The sequence below is a fragment of the Lipotes vexillifer genome, unplaced genomic scaffold, assembly GCF_000442215.2.
Source record: "Lipotes vexillifer unplaced genomic scaffold, Lipotes_vexillifer_v1.1 scaffold717, whole genome shotgun sequence".
Classification (NCBI taxonomy): domain Eukaryota; kingdom Metazoa; phylum Chordata; class Mammalia; order Artiodactyla; family Lipotidae; genus Lipotes; species Lipotes vexillifer.
This window is the reverse complement of record NW_006798707.1, coordinates 677,502-700,463: the sequence shown is the minus strand read 5'-3', so window position 1 is coordinate 700,463 and position 22,962 is coordinate 677,502. Positions and strand designations below refer to the sequence as shown.

The window sequence follows — 22,962 nt, the reverse complement described above, 5'->3', positions numbered from 1 at the left end:
TCCGGACACGCAGGCTCAGCGGCCACGGCTCACGGGCCCAGCCGCTCCGCGGCACGTGGGATCTTCCAGGACCGGGGCACGAACCCGCGTCCCCTGTATCGGCAGGCGGACTCCCAACCACTGCGCCACCAGGGAAGCGCAGCCTATTATTTTTAACTTTTCTTGTTTCTTAATAAATGTATTTGAAGCTGTAAATTTGCTCTATATGCAGTTTTAACTGTATCCTACAAATGTTTATATATAATGTTTTCACTATTATTCAGGTTTAAACTTTTCTTACATTCCTTTATGATTTTCTTTTAAACCCAATAGTTATACAATAATATGTTATTTAGTTTCCAAATAAATACATGTATGAAATTATAGCTCCTTATTTTATTCATTTCTAGTTTTATTGCATTATGATCAAAGAACAGAGTCTGTACGGTATTGATCCTTTGGAATTTACTGAGACTTCTCTTATGATCTAATTCATGGTCATAAATGCTCCCTCTGCTTAAAATGAATTTGTTTAGTGTGGGGTTCTATCTGTAGCTCAATATAAGCTTGATATTGTATAAGCTCAAGCTTATTATTTATATTATTTAATTCTTCAAATGTTCTGTTTATTTTTCTCTGCTTGATCTATCAGTTTCAATAATGACTGTAATAAAATCTACTGCTACAATTGTTGATTTATATATTTCTCCCTGCAGTTCTGTCAGTTGTTGCTTGATGTGTTTTGAAACTGTTACTAGCTGCCTTTATGTTCATTATGGCTATATCATCTTGCTTAATTTTCCCTCAACCGGCACTTGATATCCTTCTTTGTCTCTTATGTTGTTTTTTGCATCAATTTCCATTTTGTCAGATATTAAGATTGCTATCTCAGCCAATTTTGGTTCGTTTGCCTGGTACATCTGTTTCGATCCTTTTAATTTCTTGGTATATCTTTTTTCGTGTTCTTATCTTCAATAATTCCATTTTTAAAATCAAGTGTGTCTTCTTAGGGCATGGATTATTAGGTCTTGTTTTCTTACCCAATGTGAGAGTCTCTCTGTTTTCATTGATTAGTTTTACCCATTTACCTCTACTGTAATTGCTATTATTATAAGGCTTATTTCTACTACCATCTTATTTTATATTTTCCATTTACTGTACTTTCTGCTTCTTTCTTTTTTTTTTTTTTTTTCCTATTTTCCAGCTTTCAGTTGGATAGATTGAGTGTCTTTTGTTAGTTGAAAAGCTATGTATTCTGTTTTTGTTTTCAAGGTAGGTAGTCAGCCTTCCATACTTATGTTTATGTTCTCCTGTTGAGAACTCAAATAAATAATTATAATTTCTCCTAACGTGACAAGTACCTTAATACTCTCTTGTGCCTCTTTGATTTCCCCACCTCAGCCCACATCCTCATGCTGATATTAACTAGATTAGAATTTTAATTCTAGGTTCTTATGAAGGTGTGCTCTCTTTTTCCTTTATGTGTCCTAGCCTTCTTTGTTCTTTTTAAAGACAACAATAGTCTTTTCCAAGATACTTAATCACCTTTCTTTCTCATATCTCTTGAAGCATCTCTTGGAATTGTTTTTCTTCTTATTTGAGTACCTCCTCCAAAAGTATTTTTCATTTGAATTTTTATGTAGCAATCCTTCTAAAGCTTTGTAAATCTGAGAATGTGTTTCTCATTTCTTCCAATTTGAATGAGAGTTTCATCAGTTATAAAATTCTAAGCTCGAAGTTCTTGCCTTCACAACTTCAAATATAAGTCCTTTATCTTTGATATTCTTAAATTTTATTATAATGTGTCTAATTGTGGGTTTCCTGATCTTTCCTTTTTGGCACTATTTTGTGAGCTCTTTCAAATCTAAGGCCTTTCATCTTTCATTTATTATAGAAAATTCTATCACCATTATTTTTTTCAAACATTCAGTTTTCACATTGTTCTTGCCTCTGCAGCTCCTACGATCGGATGTCAGCACCACTTCTAGCTGCCATTTCTTAGCTTTTCTGGTTTTCGTTGATTAATCCTTTGCTGCTGTCTTCTGAGGGAGTTCTTCAAAGTGATCTTCCCATTTACTAATTTGTTCTTTTTCTTATGATTCCTTGAACTTGTTTTATATTTTGCTGACACAGAGTTTTATGGTCCATTCGTTCTAATGATCCTGTTCCAGTTGGTGTATACCGTTCAGTCTGTTGTATTTTGTTTTATAGGAGAGATCCTCTCCCAGTCTCTTTACTTTGCCCTGTTTGAGCTCCCCTGGTTATCAGCTACTCTGTCCGGTAATGAGTACTGAGCAACCGTCAAAGGCTGCTATGTCAGCCTCTAGGGGCTGAAGGGTGGGTGTGAGCACCAGGGGGGCCCAGTCACCACAGGAACAGAGTCAGGGTCTCATCTCTAAGCCTTAAAGGCGAGACATGGTTGACAGAAAGCAGTCGAGAATTTTAACAAACTAGCTGTGGGGGTTCAATGAGAGAAAGTATGAGGCAGCTGGTTTATCAGCATCTATTTTTATTAAACCTCATCCCAGTAGGGTTTTTGTCACAGTTTTATCAGGAAAGGAGCAGGCAACCATTGCCCCAAGGTAGTGCCAGGGAGTGATGAGAGCAGAACTTGCAAAGATTTCCTCCAACCTGTTCTCCCACTGAAGCTTCCATTCACCCCTCCCCCACAAGCTGAGCAGCCGCCATACTCCCCAGCTCATGTCAGTTCACACAGCCTTTGGTCCCCCTGGGTTTCTCATACCCGCTTTCATGTTTGTTTGTTTGTTACTTCCTAGAATCCATATTCCCCTCTTGCTTCTGTAGTTCCTGTGGGGTTGACTTTGGGGTGAGAGGCAGCAGAGTCCTAAGTCACCATCTTGGCACAAAGCCACAGCTCTGCTTGACCCCAGAAGAGCTTACCCCAACTTTCCTGGGCCTTGCCCCTCACGTCTGGCTCTGTCTGGGCTGGAAAGGGACTCATGACAGCCTGTTCCCTTTGAGCCTACCATTTAGCTGACCAGCCGCCAGCGGCCACTGAGAACCGCTGTCTTCTCATTCTGGGCCCATCCCACACGGTACAGCTGTGTCCGTAGGACCAGAGCTGTAGGCACAGGGGAGCAAGGCCTCAACCTTCTCACCTGGGCTCAGGCCACCACTGACCATCACAGCCCCCAAGCTGTACCCTCCCCGGTGAGAGTTCTGTTCTTGCCTTCTCTGCCTCCTGGCTGTATGACTTTCAGCCTCAGTTTCTAAGCCTCAGCTACCACACTTGTCAAATGGGGCAGGCGATGGGTATGAAGTCTCTTTGTAAAACCATAAAGAAAATGAGAGATTGTCGTGACAATGGAACCATTGCCGGTACTAAGCCTGGTGTCTCAGCCTCAGATGAGCCCCACCGCACAACCTGCCTGTTCCTTCCCCTCCGCACCACCTCCTCAGTCAGGGCCCCGAGCTGGAGGGCCTGCCTGGGTGAGGATGCAGGCCGCCTGGCTCAATCGCTCAGCCCTGCCTCCCTGGGCATCTGCCCCCAATCAGCCAGGCACAGCATCGACTCCCTCCTTCTCACCAAGTATCCCAGGGGACATGTCCACCCAGACCTCCAGCCCGTAAGCAACCTGATGCCCCTTATAAGGGCTCTGTCACTCTTTTCCATAACTGTACCCTGGGACACCTGAGCCATGGGTATACATGACATTCCAAGCTAATCACCGTGTCCTTCCTCCTCCCAGGGCCGCCCAGCACGGGGCAGGGGCAGAGTCAGTCCTGCCGCCCCGAGCACGGGACCACGTTCTGAGCACCTGATGTGTGCCAGGCCCAGGTAGAGATGCCCCAGAGGGAGAGGCAGGTGCAAAAGTACACAAGGATCCCTGCAGGAACTTGGGCACAGGGAGCCTCCGGGTCAGTGCAGAGAGACCAGGAAGGGGTGGAAGCCAGGGAGTTATGGGCAAAAGCACATGCCAGGATCGGAGAGCAGCCGTGAGGCGGGGAGAAGTAACTCCCACCCGGGGAAATTTATACACACACGGGCACTTGGTGGACTGGGGCAAGGATGCTAAGTGACCTGCAGTGCTCAGGCCCTCCCACGGGACACGGACTTGCCCGTCACTTGCCCTCTGGGCGGCCCCGTGGGAAGATAATGGCAGCAGATTCCCACAGCAGCACCATGCTGCGTCCTGAGCAAGGCCTCCTCCATCCAGTCTTCACAGCAACTACAGTGATGAAACTCGGGCTCAGAGACTACATATCCTTCCCAAGGTGACAGCTGTAAGTGGCAAAGCCAGGGTTCTTAGATACTAAGCCCCCTCTGGATGCAGCAGTAGAAAGCTGCTTGGCCTGACCGCCGCCACTCCTGCAAGGCCTTGCCGGGGTCTCTCCACACCCCTGTCTCCATTTCTCCTTCTAAGAAGCAGCTTGCAGCCTGGCTGCCACTGGTCAGCAGGGTACACCCCACAAAGCAGTGGAGGCAACCGTCCCACCTCCTGCTCAGGAAGGGCCCGGGTAACTCTCCAAAGACAGCCTGGAATTGTACCCATACTTGTACCTGTCTCCCCAGCCTCAGGTGGACAAGTCCTAAACTTTCCCGGCTGACTCCTGAAAGAACCAGCCTGTCAGTGGTTCCAGAATAAGCTTGGAAAAGAAACCTCAGCTGCCCTTTACAAAACCTCCAGAGGTCTCCTAGCTTCCCAGCAAGTCTCTTTTCTCACCCTTACTGTGCCCAGGGCCTTTGGGAACCAGCTCAGTGAGGTACAAAGCACATTGGCCTGGGAGTCACGACACCTGGGCTACAGTCCCCACTGAGGTGTTAATGAACTCTGTGCCCTTGGGTTGGCCACTCAACCTCTCCAGGCCTCCGATTCCCCTTCTGAAAAATGGGATCAGACTCCTTGCTCTGTCTGCCTCACAGAAATGTTACATGGCTGAAAATGAAATAAAAGACCTGAAAACAAACGTCTCTCCCTCCTCTACTCAGACAAGGATGGGAGGGGCCGCTGCAGGCACAGCGGAGGAACCTGAGGCGGTGGGGGGTGGACATGGCAGAAAGACAGCGCTCTGCACAACAATGGTGGAAACAGAGCCTGGACCTGGTGTCTCCTTTCCCAGAGGCTGGAACCTGAGATCCTGCATTTAACCTGCAACTATGGAGAAGCTAAAGAGAGAGACAGACAGAGACGGAGAGAGACAGCCTTCGTGCCAGGCCAGCAGCCAGCCGAGGCCCCTAGTGGTGGGGTGGGGGCATGGCCACACCCAGACTACTCCAAGCCAGCTTGGTTTGGCCTTAACCAGGACCAGACCTCCCAGCAGAGGCCGGAATAACAATAGCAATTATAGGAATAAGAACAGCTGCGAGGTACTGAGTGCTTGGTACACAGCAGGACGGGCTGAGAGCTTACGCAAGCCTCATAACTCACTGCAATGCACTGGGTGGGCAAAACCCCAGGCAATGAGTAGCGCATCAGGGTTTGAACCCTAGTCTAATTCCAGAGTCTATGGCCACTTGCAAAGCAGACAAGGCTCAGTCCTGCCCTCAAGGGGCTCAGTCCAGTGGGGAGATGGACCCAGAACAGGAAAGATGGACTATGGGCCTTCTGAGCCCAGAGGAGGGAGAGGTCATCAGCCTGGGCGGTAGAGGGTCAGAGCGCATCTTCCCACTTCACTTGTACCTGGAAGACATGGGCTGTGAGCAACGTGGGTCAGCAACATACCTGTCTGGTTCATGAATGGCCTGGCACCCAGCACGGGGCTCAGGGAAATATTGCTGAGTGAAAGAATGAACAAAGGAAAAAACCCAGTTTGAGTCTTGGGTCTCTAACTTCCCAAGACAGTCTCTTTCCATTGCACCCTAAAGCTTTGCAACACATCCTAAAATTTTCCCCCCAAAATTTAGAGGGCTGTCTCTTTAAGGACATTGCCTTGCTGATTTAGGATGCTTTCAAACCCAGCTGATGAAGCCCAGGATAACCCAGGTCATTCTCCAACCTGCATCAGGGAAACCTTTCCATGGAGTCTTAGATAGCTGGGGCTGATAGGATGCAGAACTCCGCCACCCTGGCCAGCACCTGCCAGGTCACGGCGAAGCTTAGAGCTGGTGAACTGGGTCACAGCTCCACACTCCCGGTGCTCCTGAGACCCACTTCGGACAGAGGTCCTCTTCCCTCCCTCTGCCCCTAATGCTTGTCACCTTACTCTGTCAATGTCCCTATCCCAGGCTGCAATTTCAGGTCTGTGCCTGTCTTCAGTACTACCCAGAGAGTAGCTCCTGAGACACCCCCCTGCCTCCCCACGCAAAGCCCGGCACACAGGAAATGCCCAGCAAACACAGGAGGTGCTCAGCAAACATGTGCTCCTGCGTGGGGCTTGCTGGCTCATGACAACTTGAGCAGCTATCTTTGGCTCAGCTCCTCCCTGAGTCCCCTGGCATGTTTGGAGGCTGACACGGGGTGGGATCCTAGATGATGTGCGGGCTCCCTTGGCCCGATCGCTAGGCCACTGATTTCAGGACATCTCCAGAGGCAGAAGACACAACCCTCAGCTGCTGTGGCTGCAGGAAGAGAATCATGCTGGTGCTGCCTCAGGCTAAAGAGAGGCTCTCTGTCCCCAGCAGCCCCCTGCAATCCCTGCAGTGTCCATCCCCAAGGGTGCCAGACCTTGCCCCAGCTCCTGGAAATAACAACAACGCAGCAGAATTCACTGTAATAAAGCGCCATGTTGATCAGGCTCTTACTTGCGCAGGGCTCTGGGATAGCACTTCACCAGCCTCGCGATAACCCCAAGAAGCTGTACTGTGACGTCACCCTCGCTTTGCAGAGGAGGAGGAGCTTGTGGAGAGGGCACTTAGCTCGGCCTCGTCCTCAGGCCAGCAAGGAGCAGCACCGCAGGCGAGGCAACCATCTGAGGCCGATTTGCTGAGTGCCTACCATGTGGCAGGCCCCGTGCTGGGTGCAGGGTGACCCCAGTAAACGAGACAAGACTGGGCCTGTCGGCTCTGCTCAGGCCCCGAACTGCTGAGTGGGACAGGCAAGCTATCCCAGCAGTTCGGGGGACAGCGAGAAGGGTGGGGGCTGGTATGTGGAGAGGCAAGGGCCGGGCAGGGAGCCAGCTCTGCCCCTGATGACGGGCCTCCCTGACATGCGGCTGACTCCTAGAGAGAGGCACAGCTAGCACGGGGGACTGTCACAGTCATCTAGGGCTGCGTAACAAACCACCCCAAAGCTCACTGACAAATTATCAACATTTTCGTGTTTCTCACGCTTCTGTGGGTTGGCTGGGCTCGACTGAGGCTTCTTCCTGGAAATGCTAAATGTGCTCCCTCAGATGAAAACTTTCTGAAAGGGCGCCCCCCCGTGGGCTTCCTCTGGAGTCTCATCCCCAGTCAGGGCCCCCCAGGTGCCCCTCCCAGCCCTTGCTCACTCCCCTCCTCTCTGCTCAGCAAACTGGTCCACGACGGTGGCCTTCTTAGCCTGTCAGCCCTGGTGACCCAGTAAACTGCACCCCGACCACCGGGCAAGTCAGGACCTGGCGATGGGCAAGAAGCGACCACGAGCCGCTTCCCTCTCTGGGCCCCTTTTCCTCCAAAGGACTTCACGTTTCCCGGTTCCTTTGTGTTCACCTAATTATGTCACTCCTCAACACCACCCTCCTCTAACTGTGCCATTTCCACAGCTCCTTTTTCTCCTACTCCTTCCCTCCTTCAAGTGCCAAAATCCCATGCACAGACCCTCAGGTGGCTCAAACACCCCTTTCCCCTTGGTTCTAAGAAAACCAGAATCTTGGTGCACCCCCCCCCCCCAGACCCTCCTCCCTCTGCATGGTGGCTAATGAGTTCGCCCTTCGCAAGCTAGTTTATTTCCCTTCAGCCCGATAATGGCAACTTCATTAAGAAAACCACACCCTTGCTGAGCTGGAGACCTCCAGATGGCAGGAACAGAGCAGCTTAATGGGGCCTGTGGGCGGCCAGGCTGCCTCCCAGGCTCCCCTCCCTGCCTTCTTCCTTCTGTATCCAAGGCCTCCAAAGTCCCCCACCACCACGCCCCTCTCAAAGCCCTCTCCCTCCCCACCCCAGGCCCCCCGCCCTCCTCTGCTTCTTCCTGCCTCACCTGCCCGCTCCAGCTGACCGTGGAGGTGTCAGGGTCCTCCCTGGGCCTTGGCCAGCCCCAGAGAGAGGGGACATGAAGGCCATGACAGGCCCTGCTCACACTCGGCCGTGATCTGCCAGGCTGGCTCGGTGCTCCCCCAGCCCCCAAGTCCTCACTGGAGAATGAAGAATTGCTCTGAAGCAGCATGCTTGCCGGGTGGGCCCTCAGAAGCCTGCCCAGCACTTGCTGGGCCACTAAAAACAGCGTCCTGTTACTTCCCTGAACCCTAGTTCCTCTGTCTCTAGAACGGAGACCACGTTACCAGCCTCTTGGGTGGTTGTAAAGACTAAAGGAATTAATGCATCTAAAGCATTCAGACCCACATAATGGAAAGTTCAGACCCACAAATGGCAGCTATTATTACTATTACTATTGTTATTATGTATTACTAGCCTCTTGTGCATTCTGAATTTGGTGGGGTATAGAAATGAAACAAAAAGTCACTGCCTCCCTCCTGCTCTGTCAAATCCCCCTTGTTTAGCATCTCTCAGTGGCATCTTGAGCAGACCCCAGAGCTTTCTGGTTATTTTCAGTTATTCAAAGTCAGGTCCAGAAGGGTTTATTGCTCCACCCCGGCACCCGGTTTCCATCTGGTCTTCCAATTCCTGTGAAACATTGGGCTGATGCGAGGGGCTCTCTTTCCAGGGGTCCCCCTCCCACTCCCCACACCCCTCCCTGTCATTTCCACCCAAGGCCACAGCTGTCCCTCTCTCCCCAGACCTTCCGGTGGCAGGTGGCCAGCAGCATCGACAGCAATGAGATGCTCGAGATTCAGATCTTCAACTACAGCAAAGTCTTCAGCAACAAGTAAGTGAGGGGCGGGGCACGAGAGGTGGGGCCCCGAGGGGCGGGGCGCCTGCCCTGCTCCTTGGGCTGCCCCCTCCTTTGAGCTTAAAAGGGGACCCGCCCCCACCCACCCCCCAAATCCCCGCTCCCTCATGTCCTCAGAGTCTCCCAGCCCTCCCAATCCTTGTTGGCCAAGTTCACTCTCTCTGTCCCCAGTCCCGGCACAGCTTCCTGTCCCCTTCCTCAAGTTTTCCCCCTTACACCATGCTGGGCAACAGTTACCCATCAGAGAAGGTGATAATACCCTCCAACAGACCATCTATCTGTAGCCTTGAGAGTGAACTTGTCACACCTGTGGAGGACTGGAAGCTCCGAGGCAGTTTGGTTCAATGGTTTAGGAGTCAGGAGAGCCTGCTCTCAGATCCCAGCTCAGTCATCTACTGTGTGACCCTGGGCAGGTTGCATGACCTCTCTGAGTTCAACGTTTGCATGTGTAAAGAGGATAAGTACTTACCTCAAAGGGAAGCTGTGAGAATTAAATGAGATAGATGTTCATTCATTCATTCAATCCCCATGTTTACTAAGTGCCTACTGTGATGGCGAGGTGCCCACCTTCATGGAGCTTACATTCTGCAATGGATCCCATCTACCTCCTCTTGCTGAACCACTACCAGGGGTTCAGCAAAAATAGTTCCCATCCTTCTCTCTGGGTGACAAGCCAAATTCAGAATCATTTGAACAGTCTGGAATGGTGGCTAAATATAGTACATGTAAGTTCCTGTCTTGGATTCGAAAGCCAATTTTCTTATACAAGCTAGAGGGGGTCATGGCTGAACCATGACACATCTGAAATGGCGCGGGGGTTTTATTCACTGAGAGCTCAGTATGACCCAACAGTGGGAGAAGACCTCAAATGAATGAAAAGCTGACCTAACCCTAGGTCATGTTAGTAGGAGAGCCAGCAGAGCAGGAGAGGTGAGGGGCAAGGGTTCCACTGTCCTCATGCTGCTTGGACAGAGCACGAGTAGGCACTGCCTTGTGGTTGCCAGGGGGAAGGGACTTGAAATCTTGCCTCATGACAAGGGGATGAGAGCCTAGAAGAGAAAATCACAGAAGACATGTTCATCCATCCATCCATCCTTGGTCCATCCTTTCAGTCACTCATCAAACATTCACTGAGAAACACCCTGTACCAGGCAGACACTGTGCTAGTCATTGGAGATACTAAGATGAGGGATTAGGGCACCATGTCTGTCCCCTAAGAAGGTTTTCTGCCATGTGAAAGAGGAAAGATGTGTGGGGTAACCTGTGAGAACAGGAGAAACAGGCACATGCACAGCAAGGTGGATGTGGAGGAAGAAGCCGAATCGGAAGCTGAGGGCTGGGAGGAGCTCCAGGCATCCCAACAGGACCCACGGTAGACAGCAGAGCACCGGGGAGCCTCGGAGCTCAGCCAGGGCAACCCTCGCTGTGCAGATGGGGAAAGTGAGCCTCGGAGAGGTTGCTGAGGCCACAGGGGTAGAGGGCAGTAGCGCAGGGCTAGGATGCTGGTCTCCTTCCTCCCCTTCCTAATCCTCAAACTCCCAGAAACCAGGCTATGTGAACAGTGATGGTGGAAACCCAGGATGTGGAAGAGATTGCTAAACCATTTAAATGAAAGCTGCTGGACCAATCCCTAAAATGCTTGAAAACATCAAAACTCTTGCTATAAACAAATCAGAAGTATCTGGTAAATTGTTTAGGGAATCAACTACTGTAACAGTGAGTATGCTGGAATATAAGGCTTCGATGAGTTGTTCTAAAACGCCAGCAAGAAAGAGACAGAAGTGGGGAGTCCCTACTCTGATTCTCCTTCTTTCTCTCTCCTGGCCCTCCCTGCCCCCACCCAGGAAAAAGCAGGAAACCCCACAAAGGGAGTCCTGGACCTGGTGGAAGTGGGTCCTGCTGTTTCCTTGGAAGCCTGGAGAAGGTCCAGGGCACTGTTGGCTGCAGAGCTGGGGTGGGGAGGACTGGTGGTCTCGTGGACAACGCAGGGCCCACCTGACACAGGCCAGCTCGGGGGGTCAGAAAGGGAGGGCAGGTGCTTGGAGTCAGGTGGGCCTCAGTCTCCCACCCTGGAGTCTGGGCTCTATTTCCCAGAGCCAAAGAAAAGGGCCACCTAGTGCTTGCCCTCTGTCCCCACCGTGGCCCAGCTCAGTCACCAGGCTCCTTCTGATGGGGCAGCTGAGCCTCTGGGGAGCCTCTGGGAGTTGCACCGGGCACAGCAACCAGCAAAGCCACACCCGCTCCTCGGGACAGTGGCCGGCACCCAGCAGGCCCCCCTTACTTTGCGGAATGAGTGAATGAGTAAATGTCAGGAGAAGAGGGCGTACAGGGTAGGAGGATCTGGGCACAGGAATTCGAGTGGCCCTTCTTCTCTGAGAAGCTCAGGGCTCTCCAGGAACCCAGTCACATGACTGGTACATTTGGGGAAACTGAGGTAAAGGAGGCTGGCGTGAGATTTAGAACCTGTGGGCCTGATCCCACCACCACCCACCACAGAGAAAGGGACTTATTCTAGAAGCAGAGGGCAGCATAGAAGCTGACCCCTCACCCAGGCCAGGAGACTCCAGGTCTGCTCCACCCACCTTGAATGAGGTCCTTTTTCAAGAGCCTTGGGCTTCCCTGTGAGGACGTGGTGTTGGGTCCAGAGGATCTTGTGCCACCCCCCTCTGCCTGTCCAGAACCCTGGAGGGGGGCTGGTCTGACCCAGGCACCAGTCTCCTGGGGCTCCTGAATAATTCAGGAGCCAGGAGGGCAGTGGAGGCCTGGTGAGGCCTCAGGCACTTGACACCAGCTCCCAGGGGAAAGCAATGAATTATTGACAGACCCTGGTGCCTGGTTGCAGCTCTACTGTGGTCAGTCTGTGGGCCCCCCTCGCTGCTGACTAACTACCCGAGAATCCTGCCCCTGCTCAGGCTTCCCAGCCGCTCTGTGGGGGCAAGCCCAGCCTCCAGAGTCAGGGGTTGCCATCCGGAGGGCCCACCTCCCAGGCAGCTCCTCCACACTGACCCACTGAGCTTCCAGCCAGACTGGACAAAGGGCAGCTGGGATTGGGGCAGGAGGTGGTCTCCGGGGTCACCAGGCAGGCCAGACCCAAGGCTTCCCTTCCTGCACCAGCTCCTTCCCCAGAGAACATCTATGGAAGGGGGTTGAGGGGGCAACGCTCTGTTGGAAGCAGCATGCAGGCACTTGTTTTGAAGTTGTGTTCTCATAGCAAGCTCCCTGGTTTTGCTTAGACGGTACGTTACATATGTGCAAAAAGGGTAAAGTTTTATAAAAAATGTTTTTCTTTATTTTTTAAAGTTTTTATTGGAGTACAATTGATTTACAATGTTGTGTTAGTTTCAGGTGTACAGCAAAGTGAGTCACTTTTATATATATACATATAGCCACTCTTTTTTTTCTTAGATTCTTTTCCCATATAGGCCACTACAGAGTACTGAGTAGAGTTCCCTGTGCCATACAGTAGGTTCTTATCCGTTATATACTTTATACATAGTAGTGTGTATATGTCAGTCCCGATCTGCCAATTTATCCCTCCTCCCACCTTATCCCCTGGTAACCATGTTTGTTTTCTACCTCCATGACTCGACTTCTCTTTTGTAAATAAGTTCATTTGTACCCTTTTTTTTTTTTTAGATTCCACACGTAAGCAATATCATATGATATCTGTCCTTCTGTGTCTGACTTACTTCGCTCAGTATGACAATCTCTAGGTCCATCCATGTTGCTGCAAATGGCATTATTTTGTTCTTTTTATGGCTGAGTAATATTCCATTGTATATATGTACCACATCTTTTTTATCCATTCCTCTGTTGATGGATGTTTTTCACTATCCTTAACATAAGACTGAGATCACATCCGTTGTCCATTTCAAAGAACACTATTTTTTATTTTTGTTTGGGGGAAGCAGTGGGTAACTATTAAGAGTTAAAGCCCCACAAGCCACCCGCTGTGGGTATGGTGAATTCAGTCCTCTGGCCTTGCTAGCTCCCAGGATCCCAGCCCCATCTTCTGGGCCGCAGGCTTGCTCTGGCTCTGTGAGGCTGCACATCTGCCCCCAGAGCCCACCCTGTGCAGGAGACCAGTGTGTATGAGCCCTCCAGATGGCAAACACCACCCCACCCCATGCCCCACTGTGACATGTGACATCTGAGTGTGGCGATATTAGAGGACTTTCACTTGAGTGTACTCACCACCACCCAGTGAAGCAAGTGGTATCACCTCCTTTGGGGAGGTGGAAAAAAAGCCAGGCTCAGAGAGGTTGGAGAACCAGCCCAAGTCACACAGCTGCCAGGTGGTAGAAACCCTCTTAGATCCTGCTGGGCAAACCCACCTCTGTCTGACTCCAGAGCCCAGGCTCTTTCTGCTGTCTACATTGCCTCCCATTAGGGATGGCATTTAGTCTGTGTGTGAACAGGGCTTGGACCAGGGCATGAGGAGAGGGGAATTTGCCAGAAGGCAGATCTCAGCTTACTGTGTGATTGAAGCAGAGGTGGATGGGTGAGCAGTGAGAGCAGCCGGGGTGTGGTGAGGTCCCCGTCACCGGGCATCTAGCAGGATCTGGGAGTGTGTGTCAGGGAGGAGGTTTAAGGGACTTCTCCTTTTATTTTTTATTTTTTTATTTAACATCTTTATTGCAGTATTAATTGCTTTACAATGGTGTGTTAGTTTCTGCTTTATAACAAAGTGAATCAGCTATACCAAGGACTTCTCCTTGACGGAATGCTGGACAAGCTTTCCTCTTAGGTCCCTCGCAAGTCTAAAGGTCTGAGAACTTGTTTAAGCCTGGAAGGTGCCAGAGCCTTCTCTGAGCACTTGTGGGGGAATAGCTCCACCCTGCCCCCTGGGGGTGTCTTGTCACACTGCAGCATCTCTACTGATCCCTGGGTATCTTCTAGGGAAAGTTGTGCCTGCGTACCCAGCGCTCAGCAGGTGCTCAACAGGCCCTAGTGGAGCTAAAAGGGCCTGAAGTTCCAGTCAGCAAGGGGCAGTGGTAGAACAGCGTTCTCAAAGTGTGCTCCCCAAGCACCATCGTAAGCATCACCTGGACACTTGTCAGAAATAGCCATTCTGGGGCCCCACCTCGCCTGCTGAGTCAGACCCCCTGGGGCGGGGCCGGCTCCCAAGAGCAGAGGGTACACATCTCTCCCAACTCGGTGCTCAGTGGCTTCACATCGGAAGCTTGAAATTGGCCTTGGTGGGGGTATTTACACCATGGAAATGAGCAAAAGCTGCAAGTCAGGACTGCCCTTCCCCTCCCCCAGCCAGTTGTTAAACAGTTGCCAGCACAATGGTGGGGGGGTGGGTCCCAGTCACCTATGTTTCAGCAGGGCCCTCCCAATGATTCTGTTCATGCTGAAGTTTAGAACCACAGATTTAGACCCTAAAGAGGTGAGGCTGCAAAAAACCCAGTATATACGTTCATGCCTAGAGTCTACTGTTAGAAGGGCTACACAGGACAGAAGCTAAGAGCCCACCACCCTCATTTTATAAAGACAAAGTTGAGACCCAGGGGCAGCGGGCTCTAGGTCTCCTGACCCCAGCCCAGGATGCAGCGGGGGAGGCAGCTTCCAAGGGGCTAGTCTGAGAAGAGCCTGGAAGCCAAGGTAGGCTTTAGAGTAGAGGAATGGTATGAACAGTTTCACCCATAGGGAGGATGGAGCGAGCTGACAGATGGAGCTCTGAACCCCGGAGAGAAGCATTCATTCACTGTGGCCACTCCCAGCACTTTCTCCCCTCACACAGACGGGAGGCTTTTTAAAAACAGTGTCTCCCTCCATGGCCCTCAGGAGGATGCAGACATCAAACATGTCCGGTAAAGTCAGAATCCACCTGATACCTCACCTCATCCGGAGTGGCCATTAAATTAACTGCGTCCTTTCCTGCTTTCTCGGCCTCACCTTCCTCCCCTATAAGCCAAGGGCAGCACCAGATGATCCCAAGGTCCCCTCCTGTCTCACACCCTGTGAATGCCCCCCTCTGCTTTTGTCCCTTCAACCAGAAGTGGTATGTATGTTTTAATCTACCCCATGTGGAATCACCGCGTGAGAACATCTCTCTGAGTACCCTGTTCTCTCCTAGAGCAATAACCTTCAAACCATGGGATGAAATGGCATGCAGGTCAACTCAGTCAGCATTTATGGGGCCCCCACTGTTGTTCATTAATTCAGCCAGTAGATTTTGAGATCTCCTGTGAGCCAGAAATATCAAATAGAGTCTGGAAATAGGAAACAGCTGCTTCCCTGGAAAGGCTCACGCTATAACGTCACCCCCTTGATAACGACCAGACAGCTCCTGGAGTGCTCACTATGTACTAGGCGCTCTGCTAAGAACTTGGCACAGAGGATCTCTGTTAGTCCTCTAAACAGCAACTCTGTGAAGCAGGGGTTATTAGCTCATCTTAGGAGAAATCTGGGACTGAGAGCCCAGGTCAGCTGCCCAGGAAGCAGGTAACCCTCTAGTAAGCGTCCGAGCTGGGTTTCCGATCCCGTCTCTCCGACTCGAGGTCTGTGCTCATCGCAACACTGCCCTGCTGATCCCCTCTAGGCAGCTGGGTGGATGGGGATCCCACAGTCAGATGGGTTCTTGCCCCAAGGAGCTTGCAGAATGCAGGTGTGTGTGGGCATCACTACTGACTCAACAGAGGACGAAGGAGCCAGTGGCGACGGTGAGGGGTAGAGACCTTGGTAGTGATTAGAGAGGTAGAAGGGGGAAGAGCTATCTGTGTGTCCAGGAGCCTCTGGGCCTTCCCCACAGCCTCCATGCTGGGCATCTGGAAGCTGCTCCGCAGGGGCACAGCAACCCCAATCACCTGTACCCAAGGAGCACGAGCCTCCACCACCACACACTGACCCGTCTGTGGACATCCCCCCAGGTACTCACTGCCCTCAAGCTCTCCCAGGGAAATGGCTGTCATACGTACAACCACACACAGTTGTTGGGGATCACAGACCCTCCTGGACATGCCACCCTGGCCAGCCCCAGCTCCTGGGCCACCTTCTCCAACCCCAGCCTGGAGCCTGAGCCAGCCCTCTCGTCCCCTTGCCAGCCAGTCACAGACTCTCGGGATGTCAGCCTTGCTCCTAGTTCTGGCCTCTTCATGTGAAACCATGAAGACCACGCCCCCTCTGCCGTTCACAGGCTGATCGGGACCTTCCGCATGGTGCTGCAGAAGGTGGTGGAGGAGAAACACGTGGAGGTGACCGACATGCTGATTGACGACAACAATGCGATCATCCAGGTGAGGGCGCCCAGAGAGTCCCTGGACCTGCCTATTATGGGTCACCTGGGGGCCTGCTGGCCTCCTTGCCCCTGCACATAGCGCGGCCCGGGGAGCACTCCTTGTGGGCGGGGAGGTGAGGTGGGAGCCCCTCAGCCTGGGAGCCATGGCCAGAGCCCTTGGGTTGTGACAGGGCCCCAAGGTGGACACTGCAGTCCTTCCTGCCGTGAGAGTACAAGACAAGGCGACGGGGGGATGCCCTCCCTTCTCTCCCCAGGGGCCCTTCCACCTGGACCCAGCTCAGGAATCACTAAAGACGTGTCTCTCGCCATCTGAAAGCCAGTCTGAGCCCTGCTGGCCACTCCTGGGCATGACCTTCACTCTGCATGCCTGCCTTGGCGTCTAAGACTAGCCTTTCTGTGAGGGCTGGGTTCTTCTTTCTATTTCATCTGTCACATCCCATCCCAGCACTTCCAACAGGAACACACATGTACTAATGACGCACAGTCTGTAGGTGCTTAATACATGTTCAAACAAAGGAAGGAAATAAACCATTCTGGATGCCCAGACCCCAGGCTCTGCTCTGACGCGTCTGTCCCCATGAGCTCATTGATGCCCACCACTGGGAAGTTGAGCCTGGTGGTGAGGAACACAGCCCTTGGGTACAAACATTCATTAGGCCACTCACTAACTGTGGGCTGGCTGCATACTATCTGCAAAGTGAGCAAAATTACAGTATCGACTTCACAGGGCTGCTCTGAGGATTAAATGGGAATGCACAGAAAGTGCTTGGAACAGTTAAGCATATAGTAAGTGCTCAATAAATATACAAAGTAAGATCAGTAGCTATTATTTCCCGGCCTCAGTTTATCCATATGTAAAATGGGGCTGTACCATGGTTCCCCAACCCTGGTCCCGCATATGACCCTATGTGGTAGCCAGCAGAATAGCCTCAGAAGCAGGACTGCAGCCACAGAGAGCCAGAATGGAAGGAACCCTCTCTGAGGAGTGCCAAGGGTGGGGGAGAAACTCCCACGGTGCCTTGGTGGCTCAAGACACTTCTTCCCTGGGGAAATCGAATCCTGGGATTCAGAGGACCACATGCCTAGTGTAGGCTGCCTGTGGGGGTCGCTGGAGCCAGCCAGCTCCTGACCTGGAGGAAGGGAAAGCGCGTCTAGAAGATTTCCTAGCACCCACACGGGCTGAGGAAGGGACTAGGCTGAGTCTTCCCTGTGCACTGGCGAGAAGCTAGAGCTAAGAGGAGGCTTCTTGCTCTGTGGCCCAAGGACACAGAGAAAACCCCATGGTGACCTCGAGCTCCCATCCTCTCCAGACTAGGAGGGTGGGTGTCAGGTGAGCAGGAAGAAGTGCTGACGTCACGCCCTTGAGGGTGTCCAGGGCCTGGGCTCCTCTCCTGAAGGACGTTCTCAGCTCATGTCATCAAATCCCCAAGAGCATCAGGAGCGAGGGGAAGTCAGCTGATTTCAGACAGGCCAGCCCCGGTCCCCACAGGCAGCCCTACACCATGGGGACACTGGAGGATGCTCTTGATTATGTGTCCAGTGGACTCGGCCCACCCCCAGCCCAGGCTCAGCTGCCCGGCGTGGGCCCCCACCTCGGGCACCAGGGAGGAGGAGAGCCACGTGCAGCAGGATCTGGAGCCGCAGCCCATTCAGCCGTCAGTCTTTCTGAGCCTCTGTTTTTCTCATCTGCAAAATGGGAAAGTAGGGGGAGGATAGTACCCAGCTTGCCCTCCTCCAGTAAGTTAAGGGCGTGAGAGCACCTTGTAAAGTCACAGAGCAGCGGAGGACACGGGACTGCGATTGTTATTGCCGTCCCAGCCGTTCACCACCCATCTCTCCCTCCAGACCAGCCTGTGCGTGGAGGTCCGGTATCAGGCCACAGATGGCACGGTGGGCTCCTGGGATGATGAGGACTTCCTGGGGGATGAGCCCCTTCACGAGGAAGAGAAGGACAGCCAGGAGACAGATGGGCTGCTCCCTGGCTCCCGCCCCAGTTCTCGGCCGCCGGGCGAGAAGAGCTTCCGGAGGTAACAGGCTGGGCCCTCTGCCCCCAAAGACACAGGGAGGATGCCTGGGGCCTGCTCCCCTGGAAGGCCCCTCTAGGCCTGGGCTCAGGGTACAGACATGAGTTGCTGGAGAGACATACAAGAGGAGGGAAAGTGTTTGTGCAGCATCCCCTGCACCCCGACTCCAGAACTCACTGGGGAGGCAGCAGGGTATCTGCGATCAGGCTGAGGGGCCAGGCCTGCCCGCTACCCTGAGGGAGGCAAAGTTCTGGGAGGGTGGACTCTAACATGGGTGGAAGAGGCTAGACCTCCTGCCTCCTCAAAGAATGCGAAAAGCAGACAGGAGGAGGCCCTGATCTCTCTGGCCCAAGACCCAGCAGTGCCAGACCAGCCCCAGGCAGCCTGGCCTCCGCCCTGGCCCGGTGAAGGCCCAAGAGAGGGAGGCTTCTTCCTGCCGGAGTGAAGCCAACGGTCGTGGTCGGGACCTGGCCTCTATTCTGTTGAGAAGACCGCATCCCAACACCCTAGGTGTCCAGGATTCACACCTTCAAATGTCCAGTCACACACAGAGGACAGGATGCTGTGTCCAGGCCTACTCGTTCCAAATGCACTAGTTTTACAAAAAAAAACAAAACGAAACGCAACTGTATTATCCTCAGAGCCCAGAGAGACAGACTCTAGGTACAACACTGTCTGCAGGTTCCTAGGTCACTGGGAATAATGTGTAAAACACAGGTAAGTCAGCAGTGCGTCTGAAGGATGGGGGTGGGTTTGGAGAGGGGGGTATGCTCCCCTCCCATTGGAAACATCTCCCTCCCATCTCCTTCCACCCTGTCCTTTCCAAGTAGAATTGATTCAGCACTTGTTCTGAAAAAACACAGATGCTAAATTAGGGTAATTGAATTTTATACTTTTATTGTATGAATATATTTTCCTTCTTTGCCCTTGAACCACTCCCCACCCCACCCCCTTCACACCCCCCCCCAAGACATATACAAGCTTCAGACCCTGGGAGCCAGGTGGGGAGCAATCATAGTAAGTCCAAAGGAGCCATGCCTGTGGCAAATGTTGCTGGACCTGTGTGACTCCAGGTCAGCCATGAGGTGGTGGCATCGCCCAGGCCAGCTTGGGGACCGTTCTCCTTAGACTCCAGGCTGGGTAGCGTAGAGAGAGCGTGTAATCTGGCCTCAGGAGACACAGGTCTGAGTCCCAGTTCTGCCTCTTACCAGCCTCGTGACCCTTGGCCAGTCACTCCTACCCTGTACCAGGGGGCTCAGGGCAATGGGAACCCTCACCCTGCTGCTGGGACAGCTGAGGGATGATGCAGGGTCAGGCTGTAACTGGGGTGCCAAGTACTACCCCACGTAAGGGCTAGTGATGAACAGGCTCTTGGACAATGCAGAGGGTTAGGAATCGGGCTGGAAATGGTGAAAAGAGGAGCAGGGACGCAGTGGGGAATGTGGGGATGCTGACACCTAGGGTACCATCTGGTCCTCATCCTCTGTCCCCGTGGAGAAAAGAGCTTGTCTGCGGCTACACGTGGGCTTTAAGAAAGGGCTTTCTGGGGACAGATTGGACGCCACGTGAGAGCCATCGGTTGCAGGGAAAGGAAAGCGGGCTCCAAATCAGGAGAGCTGAGTCCCATTAAGTCGCATCCTGACTGCCACTAACTAACTGACTTTGGAAAAGTCATTAGCCCCTCCGGGTTAGTAACAGGAATGGGTTGAGCATCCTGGCTGCCCTCCAACTCTGACATCCTGAGGGACCCAGGGATTCCCCAGGTCCCGTGGGTAGCGCGCGTGGAGAACAACCCCCTGGAGCTATGGAAGCCAAGAGGGCAGCCCTGTCGCTGCAGCTCCGGCAACGCCGAGCCAGGTCCTCTCTCATCCCACACAAGTGGGCCAGGGTGTTGATGGAGGGAACAGTGAGACGATGCGGTCAAGCATGAGGGGCTTTGGTCCTGGGCCTGCAGACCGTCCTGGGCCCCAGGAATATGGAGATGGAGAGGGTGCCTCTATCCTCCCTCACATTATAGCCTGGCTTTCCCACCTCCCCAGCAGCAGCAGGAAGCAGGAACGGGAGGAGAAGTTTTGTCCCAGGGTTTGGGAATGGGGAGAGGGCGACGACCGCATTCAGAGCCCCTTGTCTCCTGGGGGCCACGGCCTGCTTTGGAGGGGCTGGGTGTGTGCGCAGATTCCCGGCTGCACTGGGGCTGCCAACCCAGGCCCCGAGAGCACCTCGGGGTGGTGCCACTGCCACACGTTCTCTGGCCAGGCCTGGCCATGTGGCCAGCAGGCTGGAGGCAGGGGGAGGGCAGAGGGTTGAGGAGAAGGTAGAGCGGGTTTAGAGAATCTGGGCTTCTCCTGTGGTTTAATTCTAGCTGCCTGCATGGGCCAATGAGTTCTGGGTCAAGGAGTGCATGGTTCCAAGGGGAACCTGGATTTGGCCTCACAGCCGTAGGTGTTATGTCTCACCCTTCTCACGTAAGTGCCAGCCAGCCAGGCCTGTCAGCTCTGGGGTCTGGGAGGAAGCTATTGTCTTCTGGGCCAGAGAGCCCTCCAGAAAATATCTGGCCAACGAAGGAATAGGGAGAAGGAAGGGATGTATGTGCCCAGGCTCTGACTCCAAGTCAAGTCCTCCTTTGCCCACAATCTACAGGGTGCCTCTCTCTTGTTTTCCCAACAAGAAAACTTCATTGCTGGTAAGCAACGGTCTCTCACCTGGTTGTCTGGATCCACAGGGGTCTGGTGTGGGAATCCATTCCTCCCTGTCTGATGTGGCTGCGTGGGTTGCTTGCTGGAGGGGTCAGGGGCTGGTGGAGTGAGTGGCAGGAAGCAACCGCAGGCTCAGGACTGGTGACATGAGGCCTCCATTCCATGGGGGGCAGAGGAAGCTGATGTGGGGAGGTCTCCCTGCAGGGCCTAGGTCCCCACGGTTGGGCTCCTGCCATCTGCCCTCACCACCCCCTGGAAGGGGCTCTGCAGACATTTCTCTACACTCCCAAGGCCTTACGTATCTTCCCGGAAGCTCCTCCCATTGGGCCTCAGGGAATGTCCACTGGCAGCTCTGCCTGAGCAGTGCCCCAGCCCCCAACCCAGCACCACCCGCCCTTCCACTAACCCTCTCCTCCCATGGTTCCATCAGGCCCAGGCCCTAGTCAGGCCCTCTGAGCCACTCTGGCTGCTTCTGTAGACCCTGCCTCCAAATCAGCAGCCTCTGATTTCAGCCAGCTCTTTGCACAATATGCCCGGGAATGTCCCAGGAGGCAGTGCGGTGCCATGGAGAGCACAGGGCTCAAATCCCAGCTCTGCCCTTTGGAGCCCCACTTTACCACCTGTAAGATGGGGGATGCTGATGCCTCACAGGAGTGTTAGGGTCCAATGAGATAATACATGTGAGCTGCCCACCGCAGTGCTGGCCCGTGGCTGGTGCTCAGCCAGTGTCCCCTTCCTTCCTTCTCGCTTTCCGCAGTCTCCATGTTACCCCACCACAACTTGTTTTACCCTGAGCAGCATTGGACCTTTTGGCCCAAGATCCTTCTCGGCTCTGGCCATCCCCACCCTACTCCGAGGGCTCTGCCAACAAAGCCGCCCACAGCCGGAGCTTCACCGCCGCTTGGGCCCAGGCCAGGGTCTCACTCACTCACAGGACTCCCTCGCCCCCCGCAGCTGTCGGTGTTGCAGAGAAGGAATGAACTACTAACCCCGTGCGCACTTTGCTCTCAGAAGCACAAATCAGGGTTCTGGGCCCCTGTGTGTCCGTGTACATCTGCCCTGTCGGCTGAAGAGAGAGGAGACTTTGGCCCTGAACACACACACATGCCCGGGTGTTTTCTCACGCTTACCTGCACATATGTTCTCTCTCTCCACGACACCAGGGAGCTGCACACACCACCAGGTTCTGGGCAAAGGACCCCTGTTAGAAAGGACAAAGAAGGGAACCCAGCCTTAATCTCACAACTGCAATTCAGAGAACTGGGGCTTTCGCGGATTCCCTATATTCCACGACTCTCCTCATTTTCTCCACCTGCCTGGCCCTCCGGCCCTCCTTCTGCCCAGCCCCCCTTCCTGGTGTCCCTGCTGGGCTTCTCTCTGAGGGGTCTCATCCTGGGGGAAGGGAGGGAGCGGGCCACATTTCGTGTTCTCCTTCTGGATCATTCTTCTAGTCCAGTGGAGACCCATAGAAGAAGGTACCTCCCTCCTATGCCTGGGGCCAGGGGACAGCTGGGCATGTGTGCATGCCTGGGGGCTCTCACAGAGATGTGCATGGGCACGTGCCATGGGGTATGCATAGACATGTGTGTATGGGGTCTACACACCCAGCCTCACCCACAGAGTGCAGGGTTCCCGTAGCCCCTCCCCCACCTCCCTCCACCAGGCTGAGCCCCAGAGCTTCAGCCGCTCCCACGCAGCCTGGAAGAGCCGGGGTCAAGGCCATGCTGAGATCTGGGGTAAAGCAGTGCTCAGGAGGCTCCTCCCAGTCTTAGCCGCTTCACCTGAGGTAGGGTCCTCCTCACCCCCTGCCTGGGTCTGAGTGCCAGAGGCCAGCATATTGATTGCCCCCGCCCCCAGCCTCCATGGCTCCTTCCAACTGTGCACACAGAGTGATGGGGGTGGGAGCTTGAGGGAGAGGTGAGTGAAACTGAGGCAGAGAGAGAGAGAGAGAGAGAGAGAGAGAGAGAGAGAGGGGGGGAGAGAGAGAGAGAGAGAGAGAGAGAGAGAGAGAGAGAGAGAGAGAGAGAGAGAGAGAGAGAGAGTGTGTGTGTGTGTGTGTGTGTGTGTGTGTGTGT

General features: G+C 53.3%; 1 protein-coding gene across 2 annotated transcripts in view; it reads left to right on the top strand.

Annotated features, from left to right (window-relative positions):
• The window catches only part of OTOF (otoferlin), a 93,149-nt gene that overhangs the window by 19,292 nt on the left and 50,895 nt on the right, over window positions 1-22,962 (top strand). For both annotated transcript variants that reach the window (XM_007470803.1, XM_007470804.1), the window contains exons 3-5: window positions 8,812-8,900; window positions 16,066-16,165; window positions 18,013-18,194. In XM_007470803.1, the coding sequence (XP_007470865.1) occupies window positions 8,812-8,900; window positions 16,066-16,165; window positions 18,013-18,194 (371 nt within the window). The remainder of the gene's footprint in view (window positions 1-8,811; window positions 8,901-16,065; window positions 16,166-18,012; window positions 18,195-22,962) is intronic.